Source organism: Aplidium turbinatum, chromosome 7, assembly GCF_918807975.1.
Source record: "Aplidium turbinatum chromosome 7, kaAplTurb1.1, whole genome shotgun sequence".
Lineage (NCBI taxonomy): Eukaryota > Metazoa > Chordata > Ascidiacea > Aplousobranchia > Polyclinidae > Aplidium > Aplidium turbinatum.
In genome coordinates this window covers 19,093,052-19,114,811 of record NC_137478.1, presented here as the reverse complement: position 1 = coordinate 19,114,811, position 21,760 = coordinate 19,093,052, and the positions used below count along the sequence as shown (strand labels likewise).

Genomic DNA, 21,760 nt, shown 5'->3' with positions numbered 1-21,760 from the left:
TAAATTGCAATCTGTAAAAATGCAGATTATTGTCGTTCAAAAGCACACCAATTCTCTGCCGGTATGCAAAACATAATGGAACCTGGATGAGATTTTACAATGGACAATTATGTAGCATTATAAAATACGAAGAGTTTCAAAATTTACAATAAAACTTCATAGTCGTATTGATCGTATCGCATTGAATTGAGTGTTGCATTATTTACATTTACATATTCATCTTGCCTTTATTTCTCACGTCAAGTGTGATTCTCTGCAAGTTTAATTACTGGTAGTTTCTAGTCAATCTTCCAATACTGTCAGTAAAGCAATGTTTCAAAGTATAATTTTACACTTGTGTTCATATTTTCGTGTTTATTCTGCACTTCTTCTTCAACGGATTAATCATGTTTGATCAGTTACGGCCTCCCAAATGACCTCCCTCCATTTTTCTCTGTTTTTTGTTTTTGTTAGTACTTCTGGTATACTTTTTATTCTCATAATTTGCTTGATATTGTCAGAATATTTGATCTTTTGCCCTCCTTTTTTTGTTTGTTCTACACAGGTGATGGGAAATACATTATCACTTGCGCCCACAGACACTCCGAAAGAGGAGGTGTTGGCGAGAATGAAAAGGAAAGAGTTTGTGGGAAATGTTTTCTTTTAAATAGTAAGTTTGATCCAACGTTTTTTAATTTTTTGGTTTGTTGTACTATTTTCACTTATGTCTGGTTCAACAAGGGTTAGAGATTCAGAGTATAACTGCATTTGTTTTATGGTGCTGCCTCCTTGACGGTGATCCATCTTCGGTTTAGATAGGACCTCGCCCATTGTAGCTGGTCATGACTCATGAGTGATGAAAGACTTGTAAAGCATTTTTTAACATTGGAAAGGTAGACTTCAATGAAGTTGTCCGTTATGCCGGTATCATGATCATTACGCCATTATGCCGTCAAGCTCTTGCTTGACCCAACACCACTGTGTTTTCAGTTTTTAGAAGCTTAGAATGTTACTATCAATTCATTATAAAGACTTTTCTCCACGTCTTCTGAACATGAATGGACAAAGTTTGCTGAATTCTTCACAATCATTGCAAATGTTAACGTTGTAAGCGATAAGCACGTGAGCTTATTTTGTCATAATTTTTGTGATTTCAAAAGGCATACATCTAACTGCCAGTAATGAAAAGAAAAGTGTTGCTTTATAAAAACTGCTGAGAATATTTTTAAAACTCAAGAACTGCATTAAGAATACTGCAACCACTGAAGGCAAATAGTAGACAACGCTTGGAACCACTGAAGGCATATAATAGACAACGCTTGGTTTTCTACGTTTTTTTTGATAATAATTTTGTTCTTGTTTAAATCCTTTGCTTTTCTCATTGTAAAAATACGGCGCATAGCTTGAGCACGGTAGGCTATGTCCTACAATGTACAGAGTGAGCAGGATGTGTTGAAGGGTTGGGAAGAGGATTTCCTAAATTGCATTGGTCAATTGACCATTATAATACTATTACTTCTGTTTCCACTTTGATCATGAAATGTTTTCCAAGAGTGTGATGCCCGTTCATTGTTTTTTATTTACTGTTGACTTGTTCGATATACATTTCAAAAATTTCACGATGAGCTACTGAGCACCACGATCACCGACAACCACACCAAAAAAGTAAATAAAACAATAAAACAAACCAAAAAAACTCCTCAGTTCCCAAATCGCGGAAATGCATCAATTCTACGCTTTCAATGCCGTATCCATTCTTAGTAACATTGTATTCAAAGTAATTGCCAGATCATTGTTGTAAAATATCCAAATACTTTCCTTTCGAGTAAAATAAAAGGTTACTTGCTTATGTCAAAAACGTCTATTAAGCTAGTTCTAATTGTGAAGTTTAAACTGCAACGAAGTAAACAAATAATAGTAAATGGCCTGTTTAATAGGAAATACTGCACTTATTCATCTTTTTTGTCACAGGCAGAGGCTCTGATGAACTATACGAAGTTGCACCTGATGAAAGCAATGGGTCGTTTATCCGTAAGAATCATCGTTTATTATAGTTATTACTCTTAAAATCATTAAAAATAGTGTAGATTGATTATATCACATTCATGCAATTCGCAGTTTAATTCACTAAATCACGAAATAATTTACCTTCAGTTTGGGTTTTGCGTTTGTCATTCAAGTTTCGTTTTGGCGACATCAAAAAAGTTCATGGAGAGCTGGCAGTTGTTGGAGAAGCTTATTGTTGTTTTGGGAATGTCTTTTGTGAAAAAAATAATACGGTCTGGGCATGGACCATCACCCTGGCCAGTCACCTTGATACAACTCAACTTCCACTCGTCAATAAAGTTTCACAATTTCAAATCAACTTTGTTAATTTGTTTGCAGCGTCACCTTGTGACGGAAGCCCTTTCCTGTCGGACAACAAGAATACGCTGGCGTACACACAAGCTGGTGTTTCCGTGTCATGGTTGGGCGACGAATATTTGTTAGGTTTGATTTCCATTGAATGTGTTGCAAGTTGAAGTTCTTTTAAAATAGATTTTTGAAAATATTCCATTGGTTACATGACTAGTTGAACAAGCGTTTTAAACATTTGGTTACTAGAGGGTTTTTGTTTTCAAACTTCTCAAAACTCTTTAACAGTTTCTTCGTTTCTTGCAGACAAAATTTACGTGCAAAAAGTTTAAAATTAATAGGCCTAAATAGAATATGAAAACTTCCACTTTGTTTGCAAGAAGCTGTTGTTTACAGCAGAAGAAAACTATTTAATCAATCAGTTTTGAGTTGTTTTAAAATTCCAATGTTACTTTGCATAGCCTACATCATGGCTACCTGGAGATGCGGCCTGATTTGTCACATTTTGCAGATTTTGATTACAGCTACTGCTAGTGCTTGACTGACATTTTCTGAGATGTTTTTACTTTTTACGGTTTCCTAATGACATAAAAATTTTTTGTTGTCTTGGGGAAGCAGTAGCAAATGAGAAAAAGTAAGTTGAAAAACGCAAAATCAGACTGTTATTGAAAATTAACAGTCTGACTAAAATCTTCGAAATCAAAATTTCTTTGTTTTTCAACATGTGAGGATGTTAAAACCTATTGTATCATCTGGGGAAAAAAATAAAGAAAGCGTAAAAATCTAATTTTTAGAAAAATTTATTAAAACGTTCGCCCAAAGTTAGAAAAACCTGGAAATTTCTGCAAAATGTAACAAATCAAGCCATATCTTTAGGTGGCCATGCCTACATATATTTTTTTTGTCAATGTTTGCGTTGACTTTTATAGCGTTGTTTTGCAAGTGTTTTTAAATGCACATATACTGTATAATAGTTTTCATGTATAGGCGGACCTGGGGCCTATGCATGGTCCGGTGCGGTGTTTGATTTTAAAATGAAAGAAATAGACCCTGATGATTTTGGGTTTGGAGGTCCTGCCGTGGAAAGATACGAGTCTCATGGTTGCCAAAGAAGTGAGAGTGGAAGGGTTAAATGTGCAGAGTGAGTGAATTGAAATTGAACTATTGCTTCTTTGTCGTGGTTTGAGCTCTGAGCTTCTTTGTTGAGATTTGGACTAATCTGCTTTTGAGGGTCTGTCGTTGAAGTAACAAGTTCAAGTTTAAAGTAACAAGTAACGAATTTGTTGAAGCAACAAGTATCGTTCAAGTAATCTCAATGATCAAGTAGTACAACAACTTCCAATGCTTATTTTGAAGGACAGTTCGAGTTACGATCAAGTTTTCAACACTAGGTATATGGGTTATCCTGTTCTTGAGTTATGCCATAGTATTCTCGATGAGCAATAGCACTAACAGGGAGGTTCAGGAAGTACTTTTTGACCCCGGCCTGGATGATTTTACGCGTCTGGAAACATTCAAGCGGCCCGGAAACTTGAAAAACAATCTGCGTACTCTATGGATATAGTGCGTTTCCCTTAGAAGTCAAGTGTCTTCATTTTTAGCTCAAACATCTTATTGGTACCGGGCCCAAAACGGCCTTGTCAATGAGCATAGTTGATGCTAGTGTTGCACGTATGTTGTGATAATACTAGACTAAGTTAGTAGGAAACTGAAAACTAAAATTTACTAAACGTAACAATATTTGGCAGACAAAACAAAGTCACTTCAACGAGTTTAACATAAGATATATAACATTCTGTAATTAAAATGAGTTCAATCCTCATCAGGAATTACTTTTAAATCTGCAGTATACGTAAAATGAGAATTATTAAATAAATCTGACCATGCCTTGTAACTGTAACGACACTCCGGACTGAAAAAGCACAAGCTCAATAAATGATACAAAAACGATTACGAGTAAAGGACAGGGCGGGAAACAGACCACATGAAGTGTAAAACACAAGCATATGACAACAATTAGAACACACACTAGTGGAAAGACAAGCCACTGGCAAATAATTGCCTTTTGAGAGACGGATTATTACGCTTGATTCTTTCGGCTTTCAGAAGCCTTAATAAACAAGCGTAACTAATAATCCGTCTCTCAGCAGGCAAATATTTGCCTTGCGAAAACAGTTACCAGCCAACTTTCGGATGAGAGATGACATGATGACAGTGAGCGTTGGTTGTACTGTAGTAGAGCGACTTGAACATAAACGATTACGTATACTTAAACACTGCTGTATGACCATGCCATTGTTACGACGTCATGGAACACTGAACAAGTGAACAATGATAAAGATGTTTTGAAATTTGCAGTGCAACTAGCTACAAAGTGAAAATAGTGCAATGTATACAAAATGTTTCGTATTGTGCAGTATACACTATGTAACTTTGAAGCATGTTTTTTTTTTTAAGGATTCCACTTAGAAGGGATAGCTACATAGGATTTTCGGTGGCTTCAAGTAATTCTCTTAACAATGCTGGTCTAAAGAACACGATATACGTTGCCGGTGCCCCAAGAGGAAACTTTACGGGAGCCGTAGTTATGTACGAAAAGAAAGGTGGGTTAGTTTATCAAGTTTGATAGGTTTTAAAGTATCACTTTTCTAGTTTCATATTTTACTGTTGATTTTAGTAACTGCAACGACATGACGATGGCAATGCAATTAGAATGTTTGTTTTTTTTTCTTAGTTTTGTTGACAATAAAGCTTGCTTTATTGGTGGTGACTGGTGAGTGGTGACATACATAGTTTGTTGGCATTTTTTTAATGTAGTTGACACCGGAAGTCCCTACTTGTCACCTCGCCATTATGACATCGTTCTGGGAGATCAAATTGGATCCAGTTTTGGTTTTTCTGTTGCTGTGACCGATATTAATGGGGATGGATTGGATGATCTTTTAGTTGGCGCTCCCCAATATTATGAATATTCAAACAAAGGAAAACACGGTGGCGCAGTTTACATTTATCTCAACACACCACTCCGACGATTCGGGTAATGGCAGTTATTAATACTTTAACGTATTGTTTTCACCATTTCATTGTGCGCTGTCGTCGTCGTCTTCGTTTGAGCCTCTGGAGCCGAGAGTATATTTTTTTACCGCCCCAGATTCATAACGTTCCCAAACTAAGCTGGAAGGCTACTAGAGAGCTGCCAGTCTTTGATTTCATCATCCAAGACACGCAGACCTTCCACTCCGTTAGATGGCTTGAAGATGATGTCATCGTTGATGATGTGGTTTGCGGTCTGTTCCTCAGCACCACATTCACAAGTGCATTCATTTTCATTATCACAAGAGTGTTACAAGCTGCATTAAACAATACTTATAAGGTACTGTAAGCGCTGTAAATAGCAAATTTTAAATTTAAACTCTATCGTATACGCTGCAATAACATCTAACCAGGATAAAAATATTTTTCACACTTCTTTTTCTTTTTGGAACTTTCCACTCAGAATGGAAATCCACTACAAGTTTTACATAGTTGTTGTAACCGTAATTGAGATCATTTTACTGTGAATTAGCATCATTCAATTTTTACAGGAAATACTTATTATACGATATCTAAAGTTGTAGCGCGAAAGATAATTGTTGTTAAGTCAGTAAATTACTTTATGAAACTTTTCAACTTTTGTTTCAGTCTCATCAAGCCAAAAATTTTGCTTGGAAAGTTAGATTCTTTTTTTGGATACTCCATAGCACCTCTTGGCGACATAGATCAAGACGGATTTAACGATTTTGCAGTCGGAGCACCGTACGAAAACAGTGGAAAAGTTTACATTTATCGAGGTAAACATTAATATAATTAACACAACGTTTTGACATAGGCATTGCCGTAGGAGAGTAAAACATTTTGGGGGGCCAACAAATTTTTCCCAAATTTGTATTTACAAATATACTTTCAAAAATGCCACATTACTCACAATCTCTGAGGTGGTGTATAATCTAATACAAGGGTCGGGGGGTCGGGAACCTTTTTAGGTAAAAAAGCCACGAAAGCTACATTTTTGGAAATGTATTTTCGTAAGAACCATACAATGCTTCAATACTTAATAGGCTACAACTAACACGTAGTGGTAGGTGATGAGTTGTAAGGTACAAGTGGGGCCATGTGTTTATTGAAAATAAGAAAAACAGAAGGTTGAAAATTGTACCGATGAAGAAATGTAGGATAGTATTCTAATAAATATCTGAAATAAGTTTACATCTGCTTACCAATTGCATTCTTTTACATTTAATTTCTGCAGATAGGCTACTGAATCAAAGCCATTCTGCCCAATTTGCGACATCAAATACAAAAGTTTCCAAAACGGATGATACTACATTTTACATTCTAAGAAAAATGTTAATGTACTGCAAAATACAACTCCATACAAGTATACAAAGTTTCTAAACTGGTAAAATGTTAAAAACTTATAAAAAATTGATTTGTCCAAACAACTAGACATTTTTGCCCAAATGATTTTATTAATTATTGCATTAGTAGAATGGAAATAAAAAAACTCATCAAGTCACCAGTACCCAACAGATGTTTGAATCATACCCGTAAAGAAATGTAGCCTACATGCTAGTGAATAAGCTTACTTTTGCTTGCCAATTGAGCTCTTTTACACTTAGGCTACTTTTTGCAAATGTTGAGTCAAAACTTACCGTTCTGCCCAAATTACAATACCACATTCAATAGTTTTCAAAATCGATGACAATACATTTTATATTATCGAAAAATATCAATGTATCGCATAAATTATAACAATTATGTAAAGTTTGTAAACTGGTGAGATGTAGAAACATCATGGTAAGATTGATTTTCCCAAATAAGTGGACATTTTCCCCAAATTAGAGTTTTTTTCAGCGGGTAGCAACCGCCCCCCTTGCCTCCCATCTCCTACGTCTATGACTATAAATAAGGAGATGGGGTTTGTCGGAATACTGGGTTAGTGAAACACTGTTGGCGTTTTATCTCCCAGAACATACTTGTAAATCTTTACTGCCTCTAAGTGAGACTGATTTCATTGTGTTCAGAGGGTGTGTGAAAATGGTAGGCCTATGAATTTTCTAATTTTTACTCTTTTAAGTTGTTGTATTTTTATTAGACTTGTATTGAACAAAAGACAGAATAAGGTTAAAACAGGCAAAATAAGTCTACGGGGGAAATATTGTAGTCGATTGCACTACAGTAGTAGACTCACCTAAGTGATGTTAAACGCCACGCAATTTATACTGAGAAAAGAACGTAAGAAAGTAATTGAGGTAAATTGTAAAAAGCGTAGATTTGGTTGGAACGACATGCGAGTAGTCAAATCAGACGTTCGCACAATGTAGACAAAAATGTTACGTTTAATTAAGTGAAAACCAGAACAAAACTAAAATTCAAACTTGGAAAAAAATAATCTGGAACAATAAGTGAAGGTTGTTTGGTTTATGTCAAGTTTTGGTGCTATGGTACTAGAAACAGCAGAGAAAGTTAAATTACCTGGTTCAGGTTCTCCTACATGACGGCACGTTTTCACTCTCAACAGTATATGGATTTAATTAAAAAAAATTGAATTTGATTTTGAACCTTGAGATTGATTAACAGACAATATATAACAATATATAGTCAATAGATTGATCGGTATGGAACACATTTGACCGTTGACACTGATTGGCAGACACGTTTAAATACTACATATATATAATAAATCGTTGCATGTCTTCCCTATCAACTCGCTAAGCTCCAATTCACAATAGATTCGTTGGCATTTGATAGTTGACATCGATTGACAGACACATTTCAATGCTGTAGGCTTGCAGGGTGTAGGGCTGTAGGCTATATATACAAAAATTGACATATGTTCTAATTAACCTGTGCGGTACTCCAACAAACCTTGCCTATGGGGTTTGTTGAAACAAGTGGTCTGTGATGTATGTTTAAAAAAGAACTACTAGTCTATATTTCATCACCCAAAAAGAGGACATGTTTCCTAAGCAAGTAAAATGCAAGTCGATTTTTTTTTGAACAACTTTTTACACCTTCTTGGATAATTATATGGGCCTATGCAGCAAAACTAACAGCTAAAAAACAAAACAAATTCGATAGTTAGATTCAGTGCATAAACAGTGAGCTGTTCCTTTAACTTTTTTCAATTAAGAAGAAACTGCTTGTGCTTACACGTGATCATAAAATTGCTTGAGCTGCACTTAATATGATGAAAATTGTACCAACCATTTGGATGTTAGAAACAGACTCAACTAAAAGCTGCTGTATGTTTTCTTAGAAATATAAGACTGTATGCGTTCTACGTAAAAAAATGCGTTCTACGTTTGCATTATAAGTCGTAGCCTATGGCAGACGAAAAATTGCACGATTTTTAACAATTTAATAAAAAATTTCACGTTTCTGCTTGAAATATTTTGTCAATTTTTAATGTGACATCATTTTAGAAAAAGCGAATGTATCAGTTTTAAAAGGCGCTTTTGCACTAGCTTTGTTGTAGGCTACTGTAGATGCAACCGTTTAGCATCATCAATGCCAACGTTTTTCTCTGCCAGATACTTCACACACAGCTAAACGTTATCCATTTTTTTTGGTTTTAGATAGAAGTATTCAATCAAAACATTTGAACTCGGCAAATGAAGTGGTCTATACTATTCATTCAAGTAGGCAACAGGAGTTGTAGGTTTACAATAAAAATACATCTGGTATAGTCATTAAGGGTAACACTGCTTTTGTTTGCCACAGAAGTAAATGTACCATATCCATAGCCATATATTCAACTTAAAAATGAATAAATCCTTCTCCAAAACTAGGATGCTTCTGCTACAGTTCCTAAAAAACAGACATTTTATTTTGGTATTATTGTTTAGCCTTATATAGCTTCTGCCGAAAAGTCACATAAAAATAAAATCTTGTTCAAAATATGAGCAACTATCTCCAGGTGGCCATGGAGCAAGAACGCTAAAATATAAAAAAGAGGACATTCGAGCGTCTTCGGACAATTTATTTTTTTGAGAAAAAGAGGACATATGATAGCTCTAGTTTAAAATAATGAAATTTGTGAAAAAAACTGTGAATATTTCTAGCCAATGTTTTGCGATCCTTTACACAATAGAGTGGCCATTATGCCACGCCAAATAAAGTTTTTAAAAGTCATTCTAAATTTTAGACGTAGGCCTACAAATTTTAGTAAAATTTGTTCAGACTGATTCCGGTCTCCCAAGCTAAAAGTTTCATCTTGGCTAATGATATGTTTATCATATATTACTAAGAGTTCCGATTATATACAGTATCAGAACTACTGTATTTTGTGCACAAATGTTAGATTGTTAAATTTGGCATCACTGGGGTAGGCTATAACTTATCATATCTCAAGGACTAGAGTTGATGGGTAGAAATGATTGCATTTTTAAAATCAGTGCCCCCAGATATACCCTCAACGTTCCAGGCACTAAATTTTGTGTTGATTAATCCAATTTCTATTACTCAAATGCTCCATTACATGAACGAAAAAGTTTCATGTCAATTAAAGCTGTTGGAATCGATTTTACTGTTTTCAACTAATCCTTTTTAGGGTCAGCGGACGAAATTATAAAAGAATCACAAGTATTTGATGGAAACGATTACGTCCGATTTCGCCCGAAAATGACTGGGTTTGGAACGTCACTTTCAGGTGCCGTGGATATCGACAATAACAAGTATCCGGATCTCATAATCGGAAGTTTGTCTGATCAAGTTGTTCTTTTCAGGTAATTTCTTAGCTCAAAGCAGCGGTTCCCAACCATTCTAGGTTGACGGTTCCCTACAGTACCCCGTGGTAGACCAACGATCTTTCATCTCAAATGCAACAGTTCTAGGAACAAACTTTAACCGTTTCACACAAAAGACTTTAAAACTTGCATTTGTGGCTTTCTAGTAAGTCGTAATATTTGTAGGAAGACAGATAAAAGTGAATTTGAGAAATAGCTCGCGTCACCCTAATTGGTTAGAGAACAAAATGCTTGTTTCGCTAATGCGGTAGTTGTAGCACCACGGTGGTCAATTTAATAGCTTTCCTATTTTGAAGATTGGGAAATTATTCTTTTAATAACAAAAAGTATCCGCTTTATTATATTGCTTTTTGACAACAGCTGCCATATTTTATGCAAGCCATGTCTGTAATGAAATTAAAAAAACGTTTGACTATTTTCAAAAGAGTTGTAGTGAAATTAAATATGCTTTATCGTTGTATGATAAACTAATAAAACAAAGTATTTTAAAGCTGCCCAGCGAAAAAAATTGAGACAAGCTGCGCCACTCAGCGAGGGTGCAAGACTGCAGGTCACTTGCCAGTATGCTAAACTACCAACATGAGATGGAGCTTTAAAAGACTGTATAGTTGTAAATGCAAAAGTTTTTGCATTCTGCATTGATTAGCGGAAGCAATGTTTCAACACGCTATTCACAAAAAGTAGTAGGATTTGATTCCAGTTTTCCTGGCAGCGATCCGATCCTGTCCGGTCGCGGTATATATATTGAACGTCCGGCTGAAATACCGTGCAATCAATCGACCATGTTTGTTTATGCAATTGCAGGTCTCGGCCCATAATCACAGTGAAGTCGACGTTCGACGCTAGTGCATTATCTTTAGACTTGAAAGCTCCCAGCTGTTTGTTTAACGACAAGAAGTATTCATGTTTCAATCTGAACTATTGCTTTACGTAAGTTAAAGTTTACTGCTTAAATGTAAATCATTATTGCCGAATAATACTGATTTTCTCGATACCACGATTTTTATTTCATTCATCTAAATTCTAAAGAGACCAACTCAAATGAACTCAAGCTAAATCTAAACAAATCTAGAATAAAGGAAAATTTAGTTCAAGCTTTTAATTTTCTGATTTTTACGTATTGTTTTCAATTTCAGATATTCTTCTCGTCACAAGGAGTATTCAGAAGCAATCAACATCAAATATACGGTGACACTCGATGCCAAAAGAACAAAATCCAACAGACGGTCACGTGCTTTATTTCACTCCCCAAGGGGTGTTGCAGTGATGAGTGAAAACGTCAACATTCCGCAAGCAGGTTGTTCCACGCTTTGCTATTATTAGATTTGGTTTTGATAATGGATACTTATGTTCGATGAAATCTGTTGGCTATAGCAATACTTTTAAATAACGTGTGAGCTAAGAAGACGGTTGAATCGCCTCCGCACGGGTGTTGGGCACTTCGCATCCTTGATGCACAAACGGGGCCTATCAACATCTGCGGCATGCAACTGTGGTGTAGAGGAACATACAGCAGATCACATCCTCTACCACTGCCCGACGTTTACTCTTCCAAGGGCAGTTGGCCTGTCAACGCTGGAGGACTCTACAATCAAGTGGCTGCTCGAAGAATGCCCGGACATTTGACCCCAATGAAATGTAGTCCAAAAACCAACCTCTCATACGAAAGAAGAAGCAAAGAAAAGTTTATTGTCGTGTTTGTTTTTAACAACTCTGTTAGGTTCCTGAATTCAACTTTTAAGTAGCGTATTAGTAGCCAAAACTAAAAACTGACCCCATTTGATTTTATTTTTTACAGATCGTCGTTTCTGTCCTGGAGGCACACATACGGTTTACATAGGAAAGAATATTAATGACAAACTTCGACCTATTTTTATTGACTTTCGTACGTCAATTATTGGTTTACTGTTTTATGAACATTTCTAAACAACACCTTGTTCAAAAGATTACAAAATTTCCTTTAAAACAAAGTTTTTTGTCAAATTAGTCTGTGTATGTTTGTACACCACCAGTGTAATGTAATAGATGTTTTAATACAATGAAAGTGACTTTATGAAACTGTAGTTTAGGTGCATTTTCAACGTCAGGTAACAATAGTCGCTTTAAGATTTTACATCTGATCAAGCGACTGACCTGACACAAAATGTTCTTTTTAATTTGATTTTTGTTACTTTTACTGCTCTAGCTCTTGACAGCGTTATTTGTAATGCTTAGTGTAGCCGATGTCATTGGGCAAGACATTTGTAAATTAAAAAAAAAATATGATGAATTAGAAATGACACAGCAAGAGCTTTGACGCTAAACATCGTGTAAGTCAAATTTAACACAGTTTGAGCCCTGGTCTGCAAGAAAGCAAAATGCTCTCCACAAGACTTGGAGCAGTTCAACATTAGAGAAAGAGTTTGTGTGATGCTTTAGACTGCGGCTGTGCGACACACGAAGAAGAAGAAGTAACAACTAACCATTATTTTTGTTCATTTTAAGAATTTTCACTGGCGAGTGACGGATATGATGTCACGGCGGAAGCTGATGGAGATCCAGTATTCCAGATGATAAACGATCCGATTTTAGATGCTGATTATCCTCATGAAAAGAGATTAATAATTGCCCTGCTACATGATTGTGGAGACGATGGATGTCAGAGTAATTTACAAGTGGGGGGAAGTGTCCCCGAAGTAATTATCGTTGGTAAGAATTCTGAGTTGAATTGAAGGATTTGGAAATTGCAATTAGTCGAACAGAGTCATGCAAACTTAAATAACATAGTAAACGTCATGGCTAAAAACATTTTCTAAATACGACGTCTTTAAACTTTTTTAACAAGTTTTGTAAGGGTAATTCTTTTCATCGTCGCGCCATGCGATTCTTTGCAGCCAATTGTAGGCTATATTTTTCAGTCAATGCTCTTCGGCAAAAAACACGATTCTTCTTGAAGAGACTGTTGAAATATCACATGCGGTTTTATATGAAATTATCACGTGAAACTGTTTTCTTACATTTCTTTACCAATATGGCAATAAATGTAGCAGAGTTGTAAGGATCCAAGATTTTTAGGATCCTGATCCGATCCGATCTTGATTTTGCTTCTTGAAATCTAGATCCGATCTGGTTCCGGTAATTTCTAGATATCTCACATCCGGATTCAAAACAGATCCGAACTAATTTTATGTTTACAATTTTATTATAAAAGTATTTCACCACATGGCATGACGTCGGCTGCATAGCCGAGTGGTGAGAACTCTGGAACGGCATTCGAAAGGGCGTCGGTTCGACACGTCAGGAGCATGCGGCTGTGTCTGTGGCAGGACACTTAAAGGCACGCCTGAAGGTGGACAAGAAGATTGGCTTCCTTGCCTTCCCGTCCACTTAATCTAAATCTTCAACCACCGGATGAAAGCCTGGATAAGACAAACAAAAACAAAACAAAAACCACATGACAGATTCATTCTTTTTTCTAAAAGTAGTTTGAAAAATAAATTCCTATAATTCACTAGCCTCCTACTACATGCATCATTATCTGATCACCTCCTATTGCACTTTTGGTCCCTATATAACAAGCATCCTGACTTGCTATTCACGTCATCTTTCTTCATTCAAATTTATAATTGCATATCCTGCTATACGTCACAACCACTATGGTTGCTGAAATAACCAATTCAGTCAGTGTATAGCAAAGCAATAACTAAAACATGCAAGCTATGAATAAAGTCTTTGTCAATGTCACAATTATTTCTGGTTCTTACATGTAAAGAGACTTTGGAAAGATTGGTGACGTAGTTTATTGGGATATCAAACGTTCAACAATCAAATAGATGGTCGAAAGTTCTACTTGTGAGATGACAGATGAAAACTCTTGAACTGACAAAAGGTTCACCACTTCTAACACTTAAAAAAATCAAACTTTGAACAGCAAACATCTTCGTCGATTTCAAAATAAATATACACTACTACTTGCAACAACTACTTTACAATTGGCAATAACTTTCACTTTTACAATCTATTCCATATCGGCTGGAACTCTACAATCGTTTTCAATAAATGCTTTTCTTTACCACTTCTGATTCCCATAATAAACAACTCTCAACACAACTTTAATAATAATTGTAAACGAATCACGTGGCTATTTGTAACAGGTTTGGTTAGACCAAAATTTTCCAGAGACTAAGGTAATATTACATCACAAGAATTCATTTTTCTGGTCAATAAGTCAAAAAAGTTTCCAGAATGTCACGTACATAGAAACTCTCTAGAAGCAGATTTCACAATAACTGCGAAATAATTACAAGTTGGAACACTATCGAGCTGAGTACAAACCGAAGACACAGATACAAAGCTGCTATTACGAGTGTAGTCACAAGACAAGCATAGCATTGCGAAGCAGCCGGTGATAACAATATTAAGAAATTCAAGCGACCACCTATAAAACAAAAAACCAACGTAATTTTATATAATTTCAGCCAGTAAGATGCTTCTCTGGCAAATAATCAGTCATTGAGCTTAGGGTTGCGTCTTAGGGTAGTTTTGCAAACTTGTAGACTAGAGGCTTATGACGCAGGGCCGTTTACCGAGATTGACAGAGCGAAGTTTCCGATTGTTTGAGAGGTATTCGATACACTATAGGATGAATGGATAGCACGTGGACGTCGCTATAATAGCATCTGGACTGGAAGCCAAACGCTGCCGTCCAAGATGAGCCCTGAAAAGGATTGTCATATTGGCGGTTGGAGCGCTAAATTTGAGAAATTTGGAGTTATTTTAGTGCGTTTAACAGGCTATTTTGAGGTTTTTGTCGAAAACGTTAGAGTTTAAAATATTATGTTACCGTACTTTTTTAGTTTCTTGTATTGTTTTTTGAATAAAGTCATTCAATTCAAATAATTTGTTGTCTATCACTAGTTTGTAGATTGCTATTAATCAACAAAATTGTAAGTTTAAGTTATTTTGGCAGCCGATTGTAGCATCGAATAGACAGCGATAGACACGTGTTTCGCCCATGAGGCTGGGCTCATCAGTATCGCACCGTATTCTTGCCACTTGAGTAATCGACCGCCGCTTTACCAGTCAGTTTAACTCTTATCTTTGTGGAAAGAAAGAGCCAACAAAACCAGCAGGTGCCAGGGGTAGGTCAATGTGAAGAAAGGCGTCACTGCAGCTCGCTGTGCTAGTGAGTAATCAGCCTTGTGCTGATAGCCGGGAAGAACGCCTTTCTTCACAAAATTGTAAGTGTGTTACTTGGACGTAGGCTATATGTTAAAGCAAAAGTAACTTTGCTATATAGCCAATCGCAAACAGATAATTAACCGAAAAATAGGTGGGCTAACAACATTGTTCACAATTTCAATCTACAGCGCTGCGCAAACGGTAATTTTTTTTATATGGTGTCGAATTTATGCTAGTTTAATGTTGTTTCCAACCCAATTACTGTGTTAGCTAATCTGCTTAATTAAACGTATAATCATATGAAAAGTTTTGGTGGTTTGATAAGGCTATGAAACTCACAACTCACTTCTTATCAATCATTCTCAGGAGGGTCTGGTAAAATTACACTAAAGTTGAATGTATCCAACGACGGTGAAGAGGCTCACCAAGCTTCAGTATCAGTGAAACTGCCAAGTAATATTTACTACGACAACTTCACTGTGGCACAATCTTCCGGGGCTGCTATTGCATGCAAAGCAGCAAACCAAGGTACAAAATTATTTGCTTGAATTTCCACTTTGCTTTGCTAAAAATGAGAAAAAATGTTTTACAAAGTCTCTGTGGTGATTTTTGTTAAAGGTTTGATCTGCATCACCTCTTAGATTAAATCTTTGTCTGTAAATACTGTAGACTATAAGTATTTGACTTGTAACTGAATAACTCAAACATGTGATGACAATACTGAAGGTTGAATGGTTGATCCATTTATAAGAAAACTTAATTCCTGCAATATTTATGCAGTCTTTCTCGTATGAGATACTCGTCAAATAGGTGACCTATAGGTGAAATAGGTGACCTCTGTTGAAACGCAATGGGTTGCAATATTCATAGAACGGATAACCGGTTAGACGTTTTTCAAAACTTAAGAAACAATAGGTATATGAAATAAAAAAAACAAAAACGGTGTACTTACAGTATATTTGTTCCATGCTGTGAATAGTTTTTTGAAAGATTGCATTATAACTAGTAGGCAGCATAAACTTGACAAAAACAATTCTTCTGTCTTTTTCGAACATCTCATGCTGGTATTTTGTTTCATGTTAGATTTGATGAAGTTACTGTCAAAATCTTAAAATATCCCACACTTAAATGTAGAGTAAGTTGTGTACTCATTTATTTAGGTGGTTCAATATTTGTCACTTGCTCGTTGGGAAATCCTTATTACTCTGGTAGCATGGATGAGATAAACATTGACTTAGATGTTTCAAAATTAACTGCAGCATCAAAGAAGGCAAGTGTGATTTAGCAAAGTCATACTTGAAACTTATTACGAAAACAAGTGACAATCAAGTATAAATTTGGACCCATTTTTATTAACACCTTCACCCTATTAAATATTATTGAAAATAAGAGATTTAATTCAAAAACAGCCATTCATTTTTAATTTCTCATTGTGTTTTTGTGTGTCATTACTTTAATCTGCATAGCCTAAGTGTTACTTTGAGTTTCTATTGTTTTTTGTTGCGCTAAGATATGTGATGTACAGTATATGCTCCTTCCATTGGACTAACGTATTGAATTGATGTTCGCCACCAACGCGTGACTTCGAGTTTTCAATGGTTTGACTTGTGATTTTCAACCTCTTTGTGGTCACGTACTCCTCGAATTATCAAGCATGTAACCAATTGTCTTTTAGTATTTATTCATGCAATGTCAATGCATGTACGAAGTACGTATTTATATAGGTTTCAAGAAGGTTGAAAGTTACTGGTTTGCACCAACAAACAAAAATATTACAATTGATTTATGTTGTAGAGAAGAAAATAATCAGAAGCTATTATCAATATTGAAGATATACTCTGCATTATTATTACATTTTGCTGATGGGTTGCTGTAAATTTCCAGCGTTTAAATGTAATAATCAAATGAGTATATCAAATTAGTCATTTTTATACGATGGAGTGCTGTGGTAAAAAAAAATTGAAAACAAGTGCACTTTCTATCTTCTCAGGTTGTGTTCGAAGTAACTGCATCAACGACAAGCGAAAACCCAGATCTTCCTCCTCTTCCTTTATATTCTAATGTCATCATAGAGATGCAGTTATCATTATCAGGATATGGTCATCCGCAACAGGTTTAATTCATAATTAATCAATTAATTATTTGCCATGCGTTTTTATTGAGTAATGCGACTAGTGACATGAAAATTAAATTCTATGCAAACTAGCCTAAAAGTTCTCTAAACTTTTAGGATTTACTTAGAGAGTTTCCTGTAAGCTGAAAAAAATATTTATGATTATCCCACAAATTGCCAGAATACCACACTTTCTTGAGAGTGCACACATTCATAACAGGATTGTTCACTTGCTTACGAAACAAATGCATTCAAATTTAACGCTATCCATCCAAGGACTTTCAGTTGTCTATTTTGACTTGTTGGCCTATCGATTGTTATGCTTAAACAATGCTTAATAAGTATATAAAATAAGTTGTCGGCAGCAGTGGCCGAGTGGTTAGCGCGTTGGGCTCGCAGTCGAGAGCCTGCATGTTCGACTCCAGCCACCTGCACTTGCTGTTGTTTCTCTGGGCAAGAAACTTTACGATAATTGCCTCTACCCAGTGATCGATTTCGAGTAATGGGTAGTACCAAATTTAAGTCATAAGTAGAGTAGACAACCGGAAACAGTCATTGCCGTCGGCTGCAGCGTCGGTCAGGTGTACGTCGGAAGGCGTACACCGATGCATAGCGCTCAAGTCCGCTTTCCCACAATGCAGGGTAAAGATATGATAAACAATAAAATAAATTTATGAAGATTTTAAAATGGTAAGCAAACTGAGTTTAAGGTAGTTTAACTTTAAATACTCACAAAAATCTGCGTGATTAAAAAAAGTGAAATATACGCCACTGGTTGTTATGTCATAGAATATAGATTGATTATTATTTATCAATAAATACAGTTTACAGATTTAAACTTACAGCCGTTAGTTTCATTACATAATACCTGAAACATTTTTATTGTTTACAAAACAGGTTCGATACAGCAATACGCCCATTAAAGGAGAGTCAGCTATAGTATACACAGATGAGATAGGACCTATGATAAATCACACGTTCATCATCAGAAACAATGGTGAGTGCTTCAGCGCTTTTAGATTTATCACTTGTTTAATGGGCTATTTTACATGATTTTGTTTGAGTTTTACATGTTACACTAAGAGAGATGGATGTATGGATGGATGGATGTAAGAATGTATGGATGGATGTATGTATGTATGGATGTATGGATGGATGTAAGAATTTATAGCCATTACGGCCTCGATCAAACGAAAATGGAAGACGTCATACTCGAGCTTCACTCTTGTTTGGGATGATCAAATCAGGGTGAAACTCAAGTATGACGTCTTCCATTTTTCTTCGATCGGGGCCTTAATGACATGTTATACTGATGTAGCTTACAATTGATAGTAGACTATAGTTAATACTACACGTAATTTTATCAGGACTTTAATAAAATTGAAGAAGATTAAAGTGTTTTGTATTTTCTCGCTATTTTTTAACTTGGGAATTATAAGAATTTGGGTTTGTGCTTGCATAGCAGTTAGTGGCGTAAGCATCGGAGATTTAGACCATACAAATATAATAAAAATCAACACTAAAATCATGGACCAATGCCCCTTACGTATTCATGTGGAGCTGGCGTTTTACATGATTATTAATTCGTGACAAGGCTGTCATATCTGTTAATTGCAGAACAAAATTTTCAAAGGCATCGGCTATAAAAATTTGATTTTTCAGTTGAGAAGGAGGTAAAGGTAAGAATTCAAAGGTAATAATTTTATTGACTGGCAAATACAGCGGTTGAGAACTATGTGGCAAGAACTAGTGGTGCGGTACTGATGAGCCCAGCCTCATGGGCAAAACACGTGTCTATCGCTGAGTTCTTGCTACACTCGACTGCCGAGAAACAAAATTTGATTTTGTTCAATTTGTCAAAGTGGTCCTTTGTCAAATTTGGCCTGGCAAAAACATGTTTCAAATTGGTCCTTAAATTCAGTCATTTTAAGTTTTCTTTTTCAATTATTTACATATTGAAATAACTTTCTTATGTTTCCGATAACAAAAAGTGAGCAGAAACAAAAGTATTTTAGAGAAAAACTCTGTTTTCCACCACTTTTGTACTGCTTTAAATCGAGCATATTTCAGTAAAATTTAGCATTATTTGTGAAGAGAGGGGCGTTCTTCCCGGCTATCAGCACAAGGCTTATTGTTTGTCTCAACAAACATGGCATGGCGTTGCATTACCTTTTTGCTTTTTAAATGAAGTTTAGAGTATTTTAAATAACTTATGTTATATTTTATTTCGAACACCGGGTGTTGTTTTTTACTCCCCTGTTTCCTCCTATTTTTCTGCAAACGAGACTTCTCCCGATCCGAAATAAATTATGCGGAAACCTAAAATACAGTAAATACTTCATACAAGATAACATAATTATATTACATTCAAAAATTGTTTTCTCCGTAAAGGTTTTGGTTTGCGATGTATATCTCCAACTTGACGGCTGCTCTGCATGCACATTGAACTAGCAAAATAATCTTGTCCATAATTTCTACGTCTTGCGAATAAAACCTCAAAAAGTATTTCAAACTCAAAGTCCAAATATTTTCCAAGAAATCAGTATATTTTTATATTAAAAACAAAGAGTTTAAATTCAGTTTTATTTCATAGGACAGCAAGTCAGTGGAGACATCGTACTGAACGTTACTTTTCCACATGAAATAAAGAACGGGAAGTGGTTGCTTTATCTGGTCTCCAGTAGAGTCATGGCAGGGGGACAACGTACTGCAGGATCATGTTTGAAAGACAAGGCTAATATGCTGGGTTACAAATTACCTTCTGCAATAACATCGAATAGGAAGAGAAGAGAGGTACTTTATTAATAGATGAACTTGTCTTAAATTTTATTTACTGTAATTTGTATTTTCGAAAAATTTGTGTCCATTTACTTGAGTTTTGCTAAGCACACATTTTAATAATTCATGTGAATTTCAGGTTTTTCATGATTGCTCAGTAATGTGACGGTGTGCTGTGATGCATTGAATCAGTTTCTTTGTCTACTTATCACCATCAAAACATCTTTAGTCACTTTTGTAATTACAATTTTTAATGATAATAAGAAATATAAGTTCTGCTGTCTATGTAGCCTAACTCTTGCTTTGTGAGTGCTCATCATCGAAACGGCTTCGTTTTATACTGTTCATTATTCTGAAGTTTTATGTTATAAATAGGCTACCTACGTTTTTGGAGATTTCACAAGCAGTGACAACTGTCCTCAGAAAGAAGCTTTGTTCCAAGGGAAGTTGTCAATGTTTGTAAAAATTCAGTTGAAACCAATTTTAAAACGAATTTAAGAGGTTCCATTGTCTTCATTATTTTTACTAAATATTTCAATTTTCTATTCATGAAACAAATTTGCTTCGGGCCTCCTTACAACTTGCTAAAGCAAGTTCAAATGAGAATGTGTTCAGGTTCAAAAAGCTGCCGCACTGTACAAGCCCGAGCGTGTTGCGACGGTGTATTCGAGTGGAGTGCACAGAAGCAGGTTGCACTTAAACTGTGAAGACAAATCAGCCAGGTGTTACCCTATTGAATGTACAGTGGAACCTATACAACCAGGCAGCACTGTGTCTGTATTTTTTCAGGTATAGTCATTTTGCTTTTCGTATGCTAAGGCAACATTCTTGATCTTTTTTGTCTTGACAGTTGTGTAGTGAGATGATAAGAACTAGGGTATCAATTAGATTTTACACAATATTTTAGTCTCGGCTTTGGAATGCTACATTTCTTGAGGAATTTGAGGAAGTTGATTTGGTGGATGTTGAATTGTTGGGAGAGCTTGTAAACGCTGATGAAAATATCCGCATTACAGGAAAAGAACTTTCAACTCAGGTATGAATTTTTGATATGCCTAGAAATAGCGCTGGTGCTCTCACAAACACACAAAACCATTTCAATTACATAACTGAATTAAAATTTTTATCATGTTTTTCTATCTTCTATACTAAGAAATGAACACAATGCATCATCGTTGTTCAGTATTTAGTTTTAAATATTTGACTGATTTAATGTGCAAAGTGTTACTTTTGATGTTTGTATGGTTTTTGATTGATCAATCTAAATTCCGTGTAGCCCTACTACGCCCTGAATTTTCAGAATTCAGAAGTGACAGGTGAACTCTTTGTTTCATGAAAAGTCCAATGTTATTTTATATTTGCTTTATATTTTGCAAGAAGTTTCCTTTTATCAAAAATTAAAAATAATAAAATTAATTCTTTATTAACCCGTTATGCCGAAGTGGGTGCCGATCCATAGACCTACTTTCTTATTATTAGGTAACACATGTTGAAGTAATATTTGGCAAAACAACAAAGCAATTTCGAAATCTAAAAACAAGGTAGCCTAATACCAGCATTAAGTTTGTTTCTCTCGTAGCAAACGACG

The 21,760-nt window shown here is 35.6% G+C and overlaps 1 protein-coding gene across 1 annotated transcript in view; it reads left to right on the top strand.

The window, feature by feature from the left end:
• Positions 1-21,760, top strand: part of LOC145773808 (integrin alpha-7-like) — a 35,890-nt gene that overhangs the window by 9,099 nt on the left and 5,031 nt on the right. Inside the window, exons 4-22 of the mRNA XM_082584936.1 lie at positions 545-649; positions 1,951-2,010; positions 2,365-2,469; positions 3,322-3,475; positions 4,792-4,937; positions 5,152-5,371; positions 6,016-6,164; positions 9,926-10,100; positions 10,926-11,051; positions 11,258-11,418; positions 11,920-12,006; positions 12,606-12,809; positions 15,648-15,809; positions 16,442-16,551; positions 17,272-17,394; positions 18,292-18,391; positions 19,988-20,187; positions 20,788-20,961; positions 21,080-21,208. Of these exons, the coding sequence (XP_082441062.1) occupies positions 545-649; positions 1,951-2,010; positions 2,365-2,469; positions 3,322-3,475; positions 4,792-4,937; positions 5,152-5,371; positions 6,016-6,164; positions 9,926-10,100; positions 10,926-11,051; positions 11,258-11,418; positions 11,920-12,006; positions 12,606-12,809; positions 15,648-15,809; positions 16,442-16,551; positions 17,272-17,394; positions 18,292-18,391; positions 19,988-20,187; positions 20,788-20,961; positions 21,080-21,208 (2,690 nt within the window). The remainder of the gene's footprint in view (positions 1-544; positions 650-1,950; positions 2,011-2,364; positions 2,470-3,321; positions 3,476-4,791; positions 4,938-5,151; positions 5,372-6,015; positions 6,165-9,925; positions 10,101-10,925; positions 11,052-11,257; positions 11,419-11,919; positions 12,007-12,605; positions 12,810-15,647; positions 15,810-16,441; positions 16,552-17,271; positions 17,395-18,291; positions 18,392-19,987; positions 20,188-20,787; positions 20,962-21,079; positions 21,209-21,760) is intronic.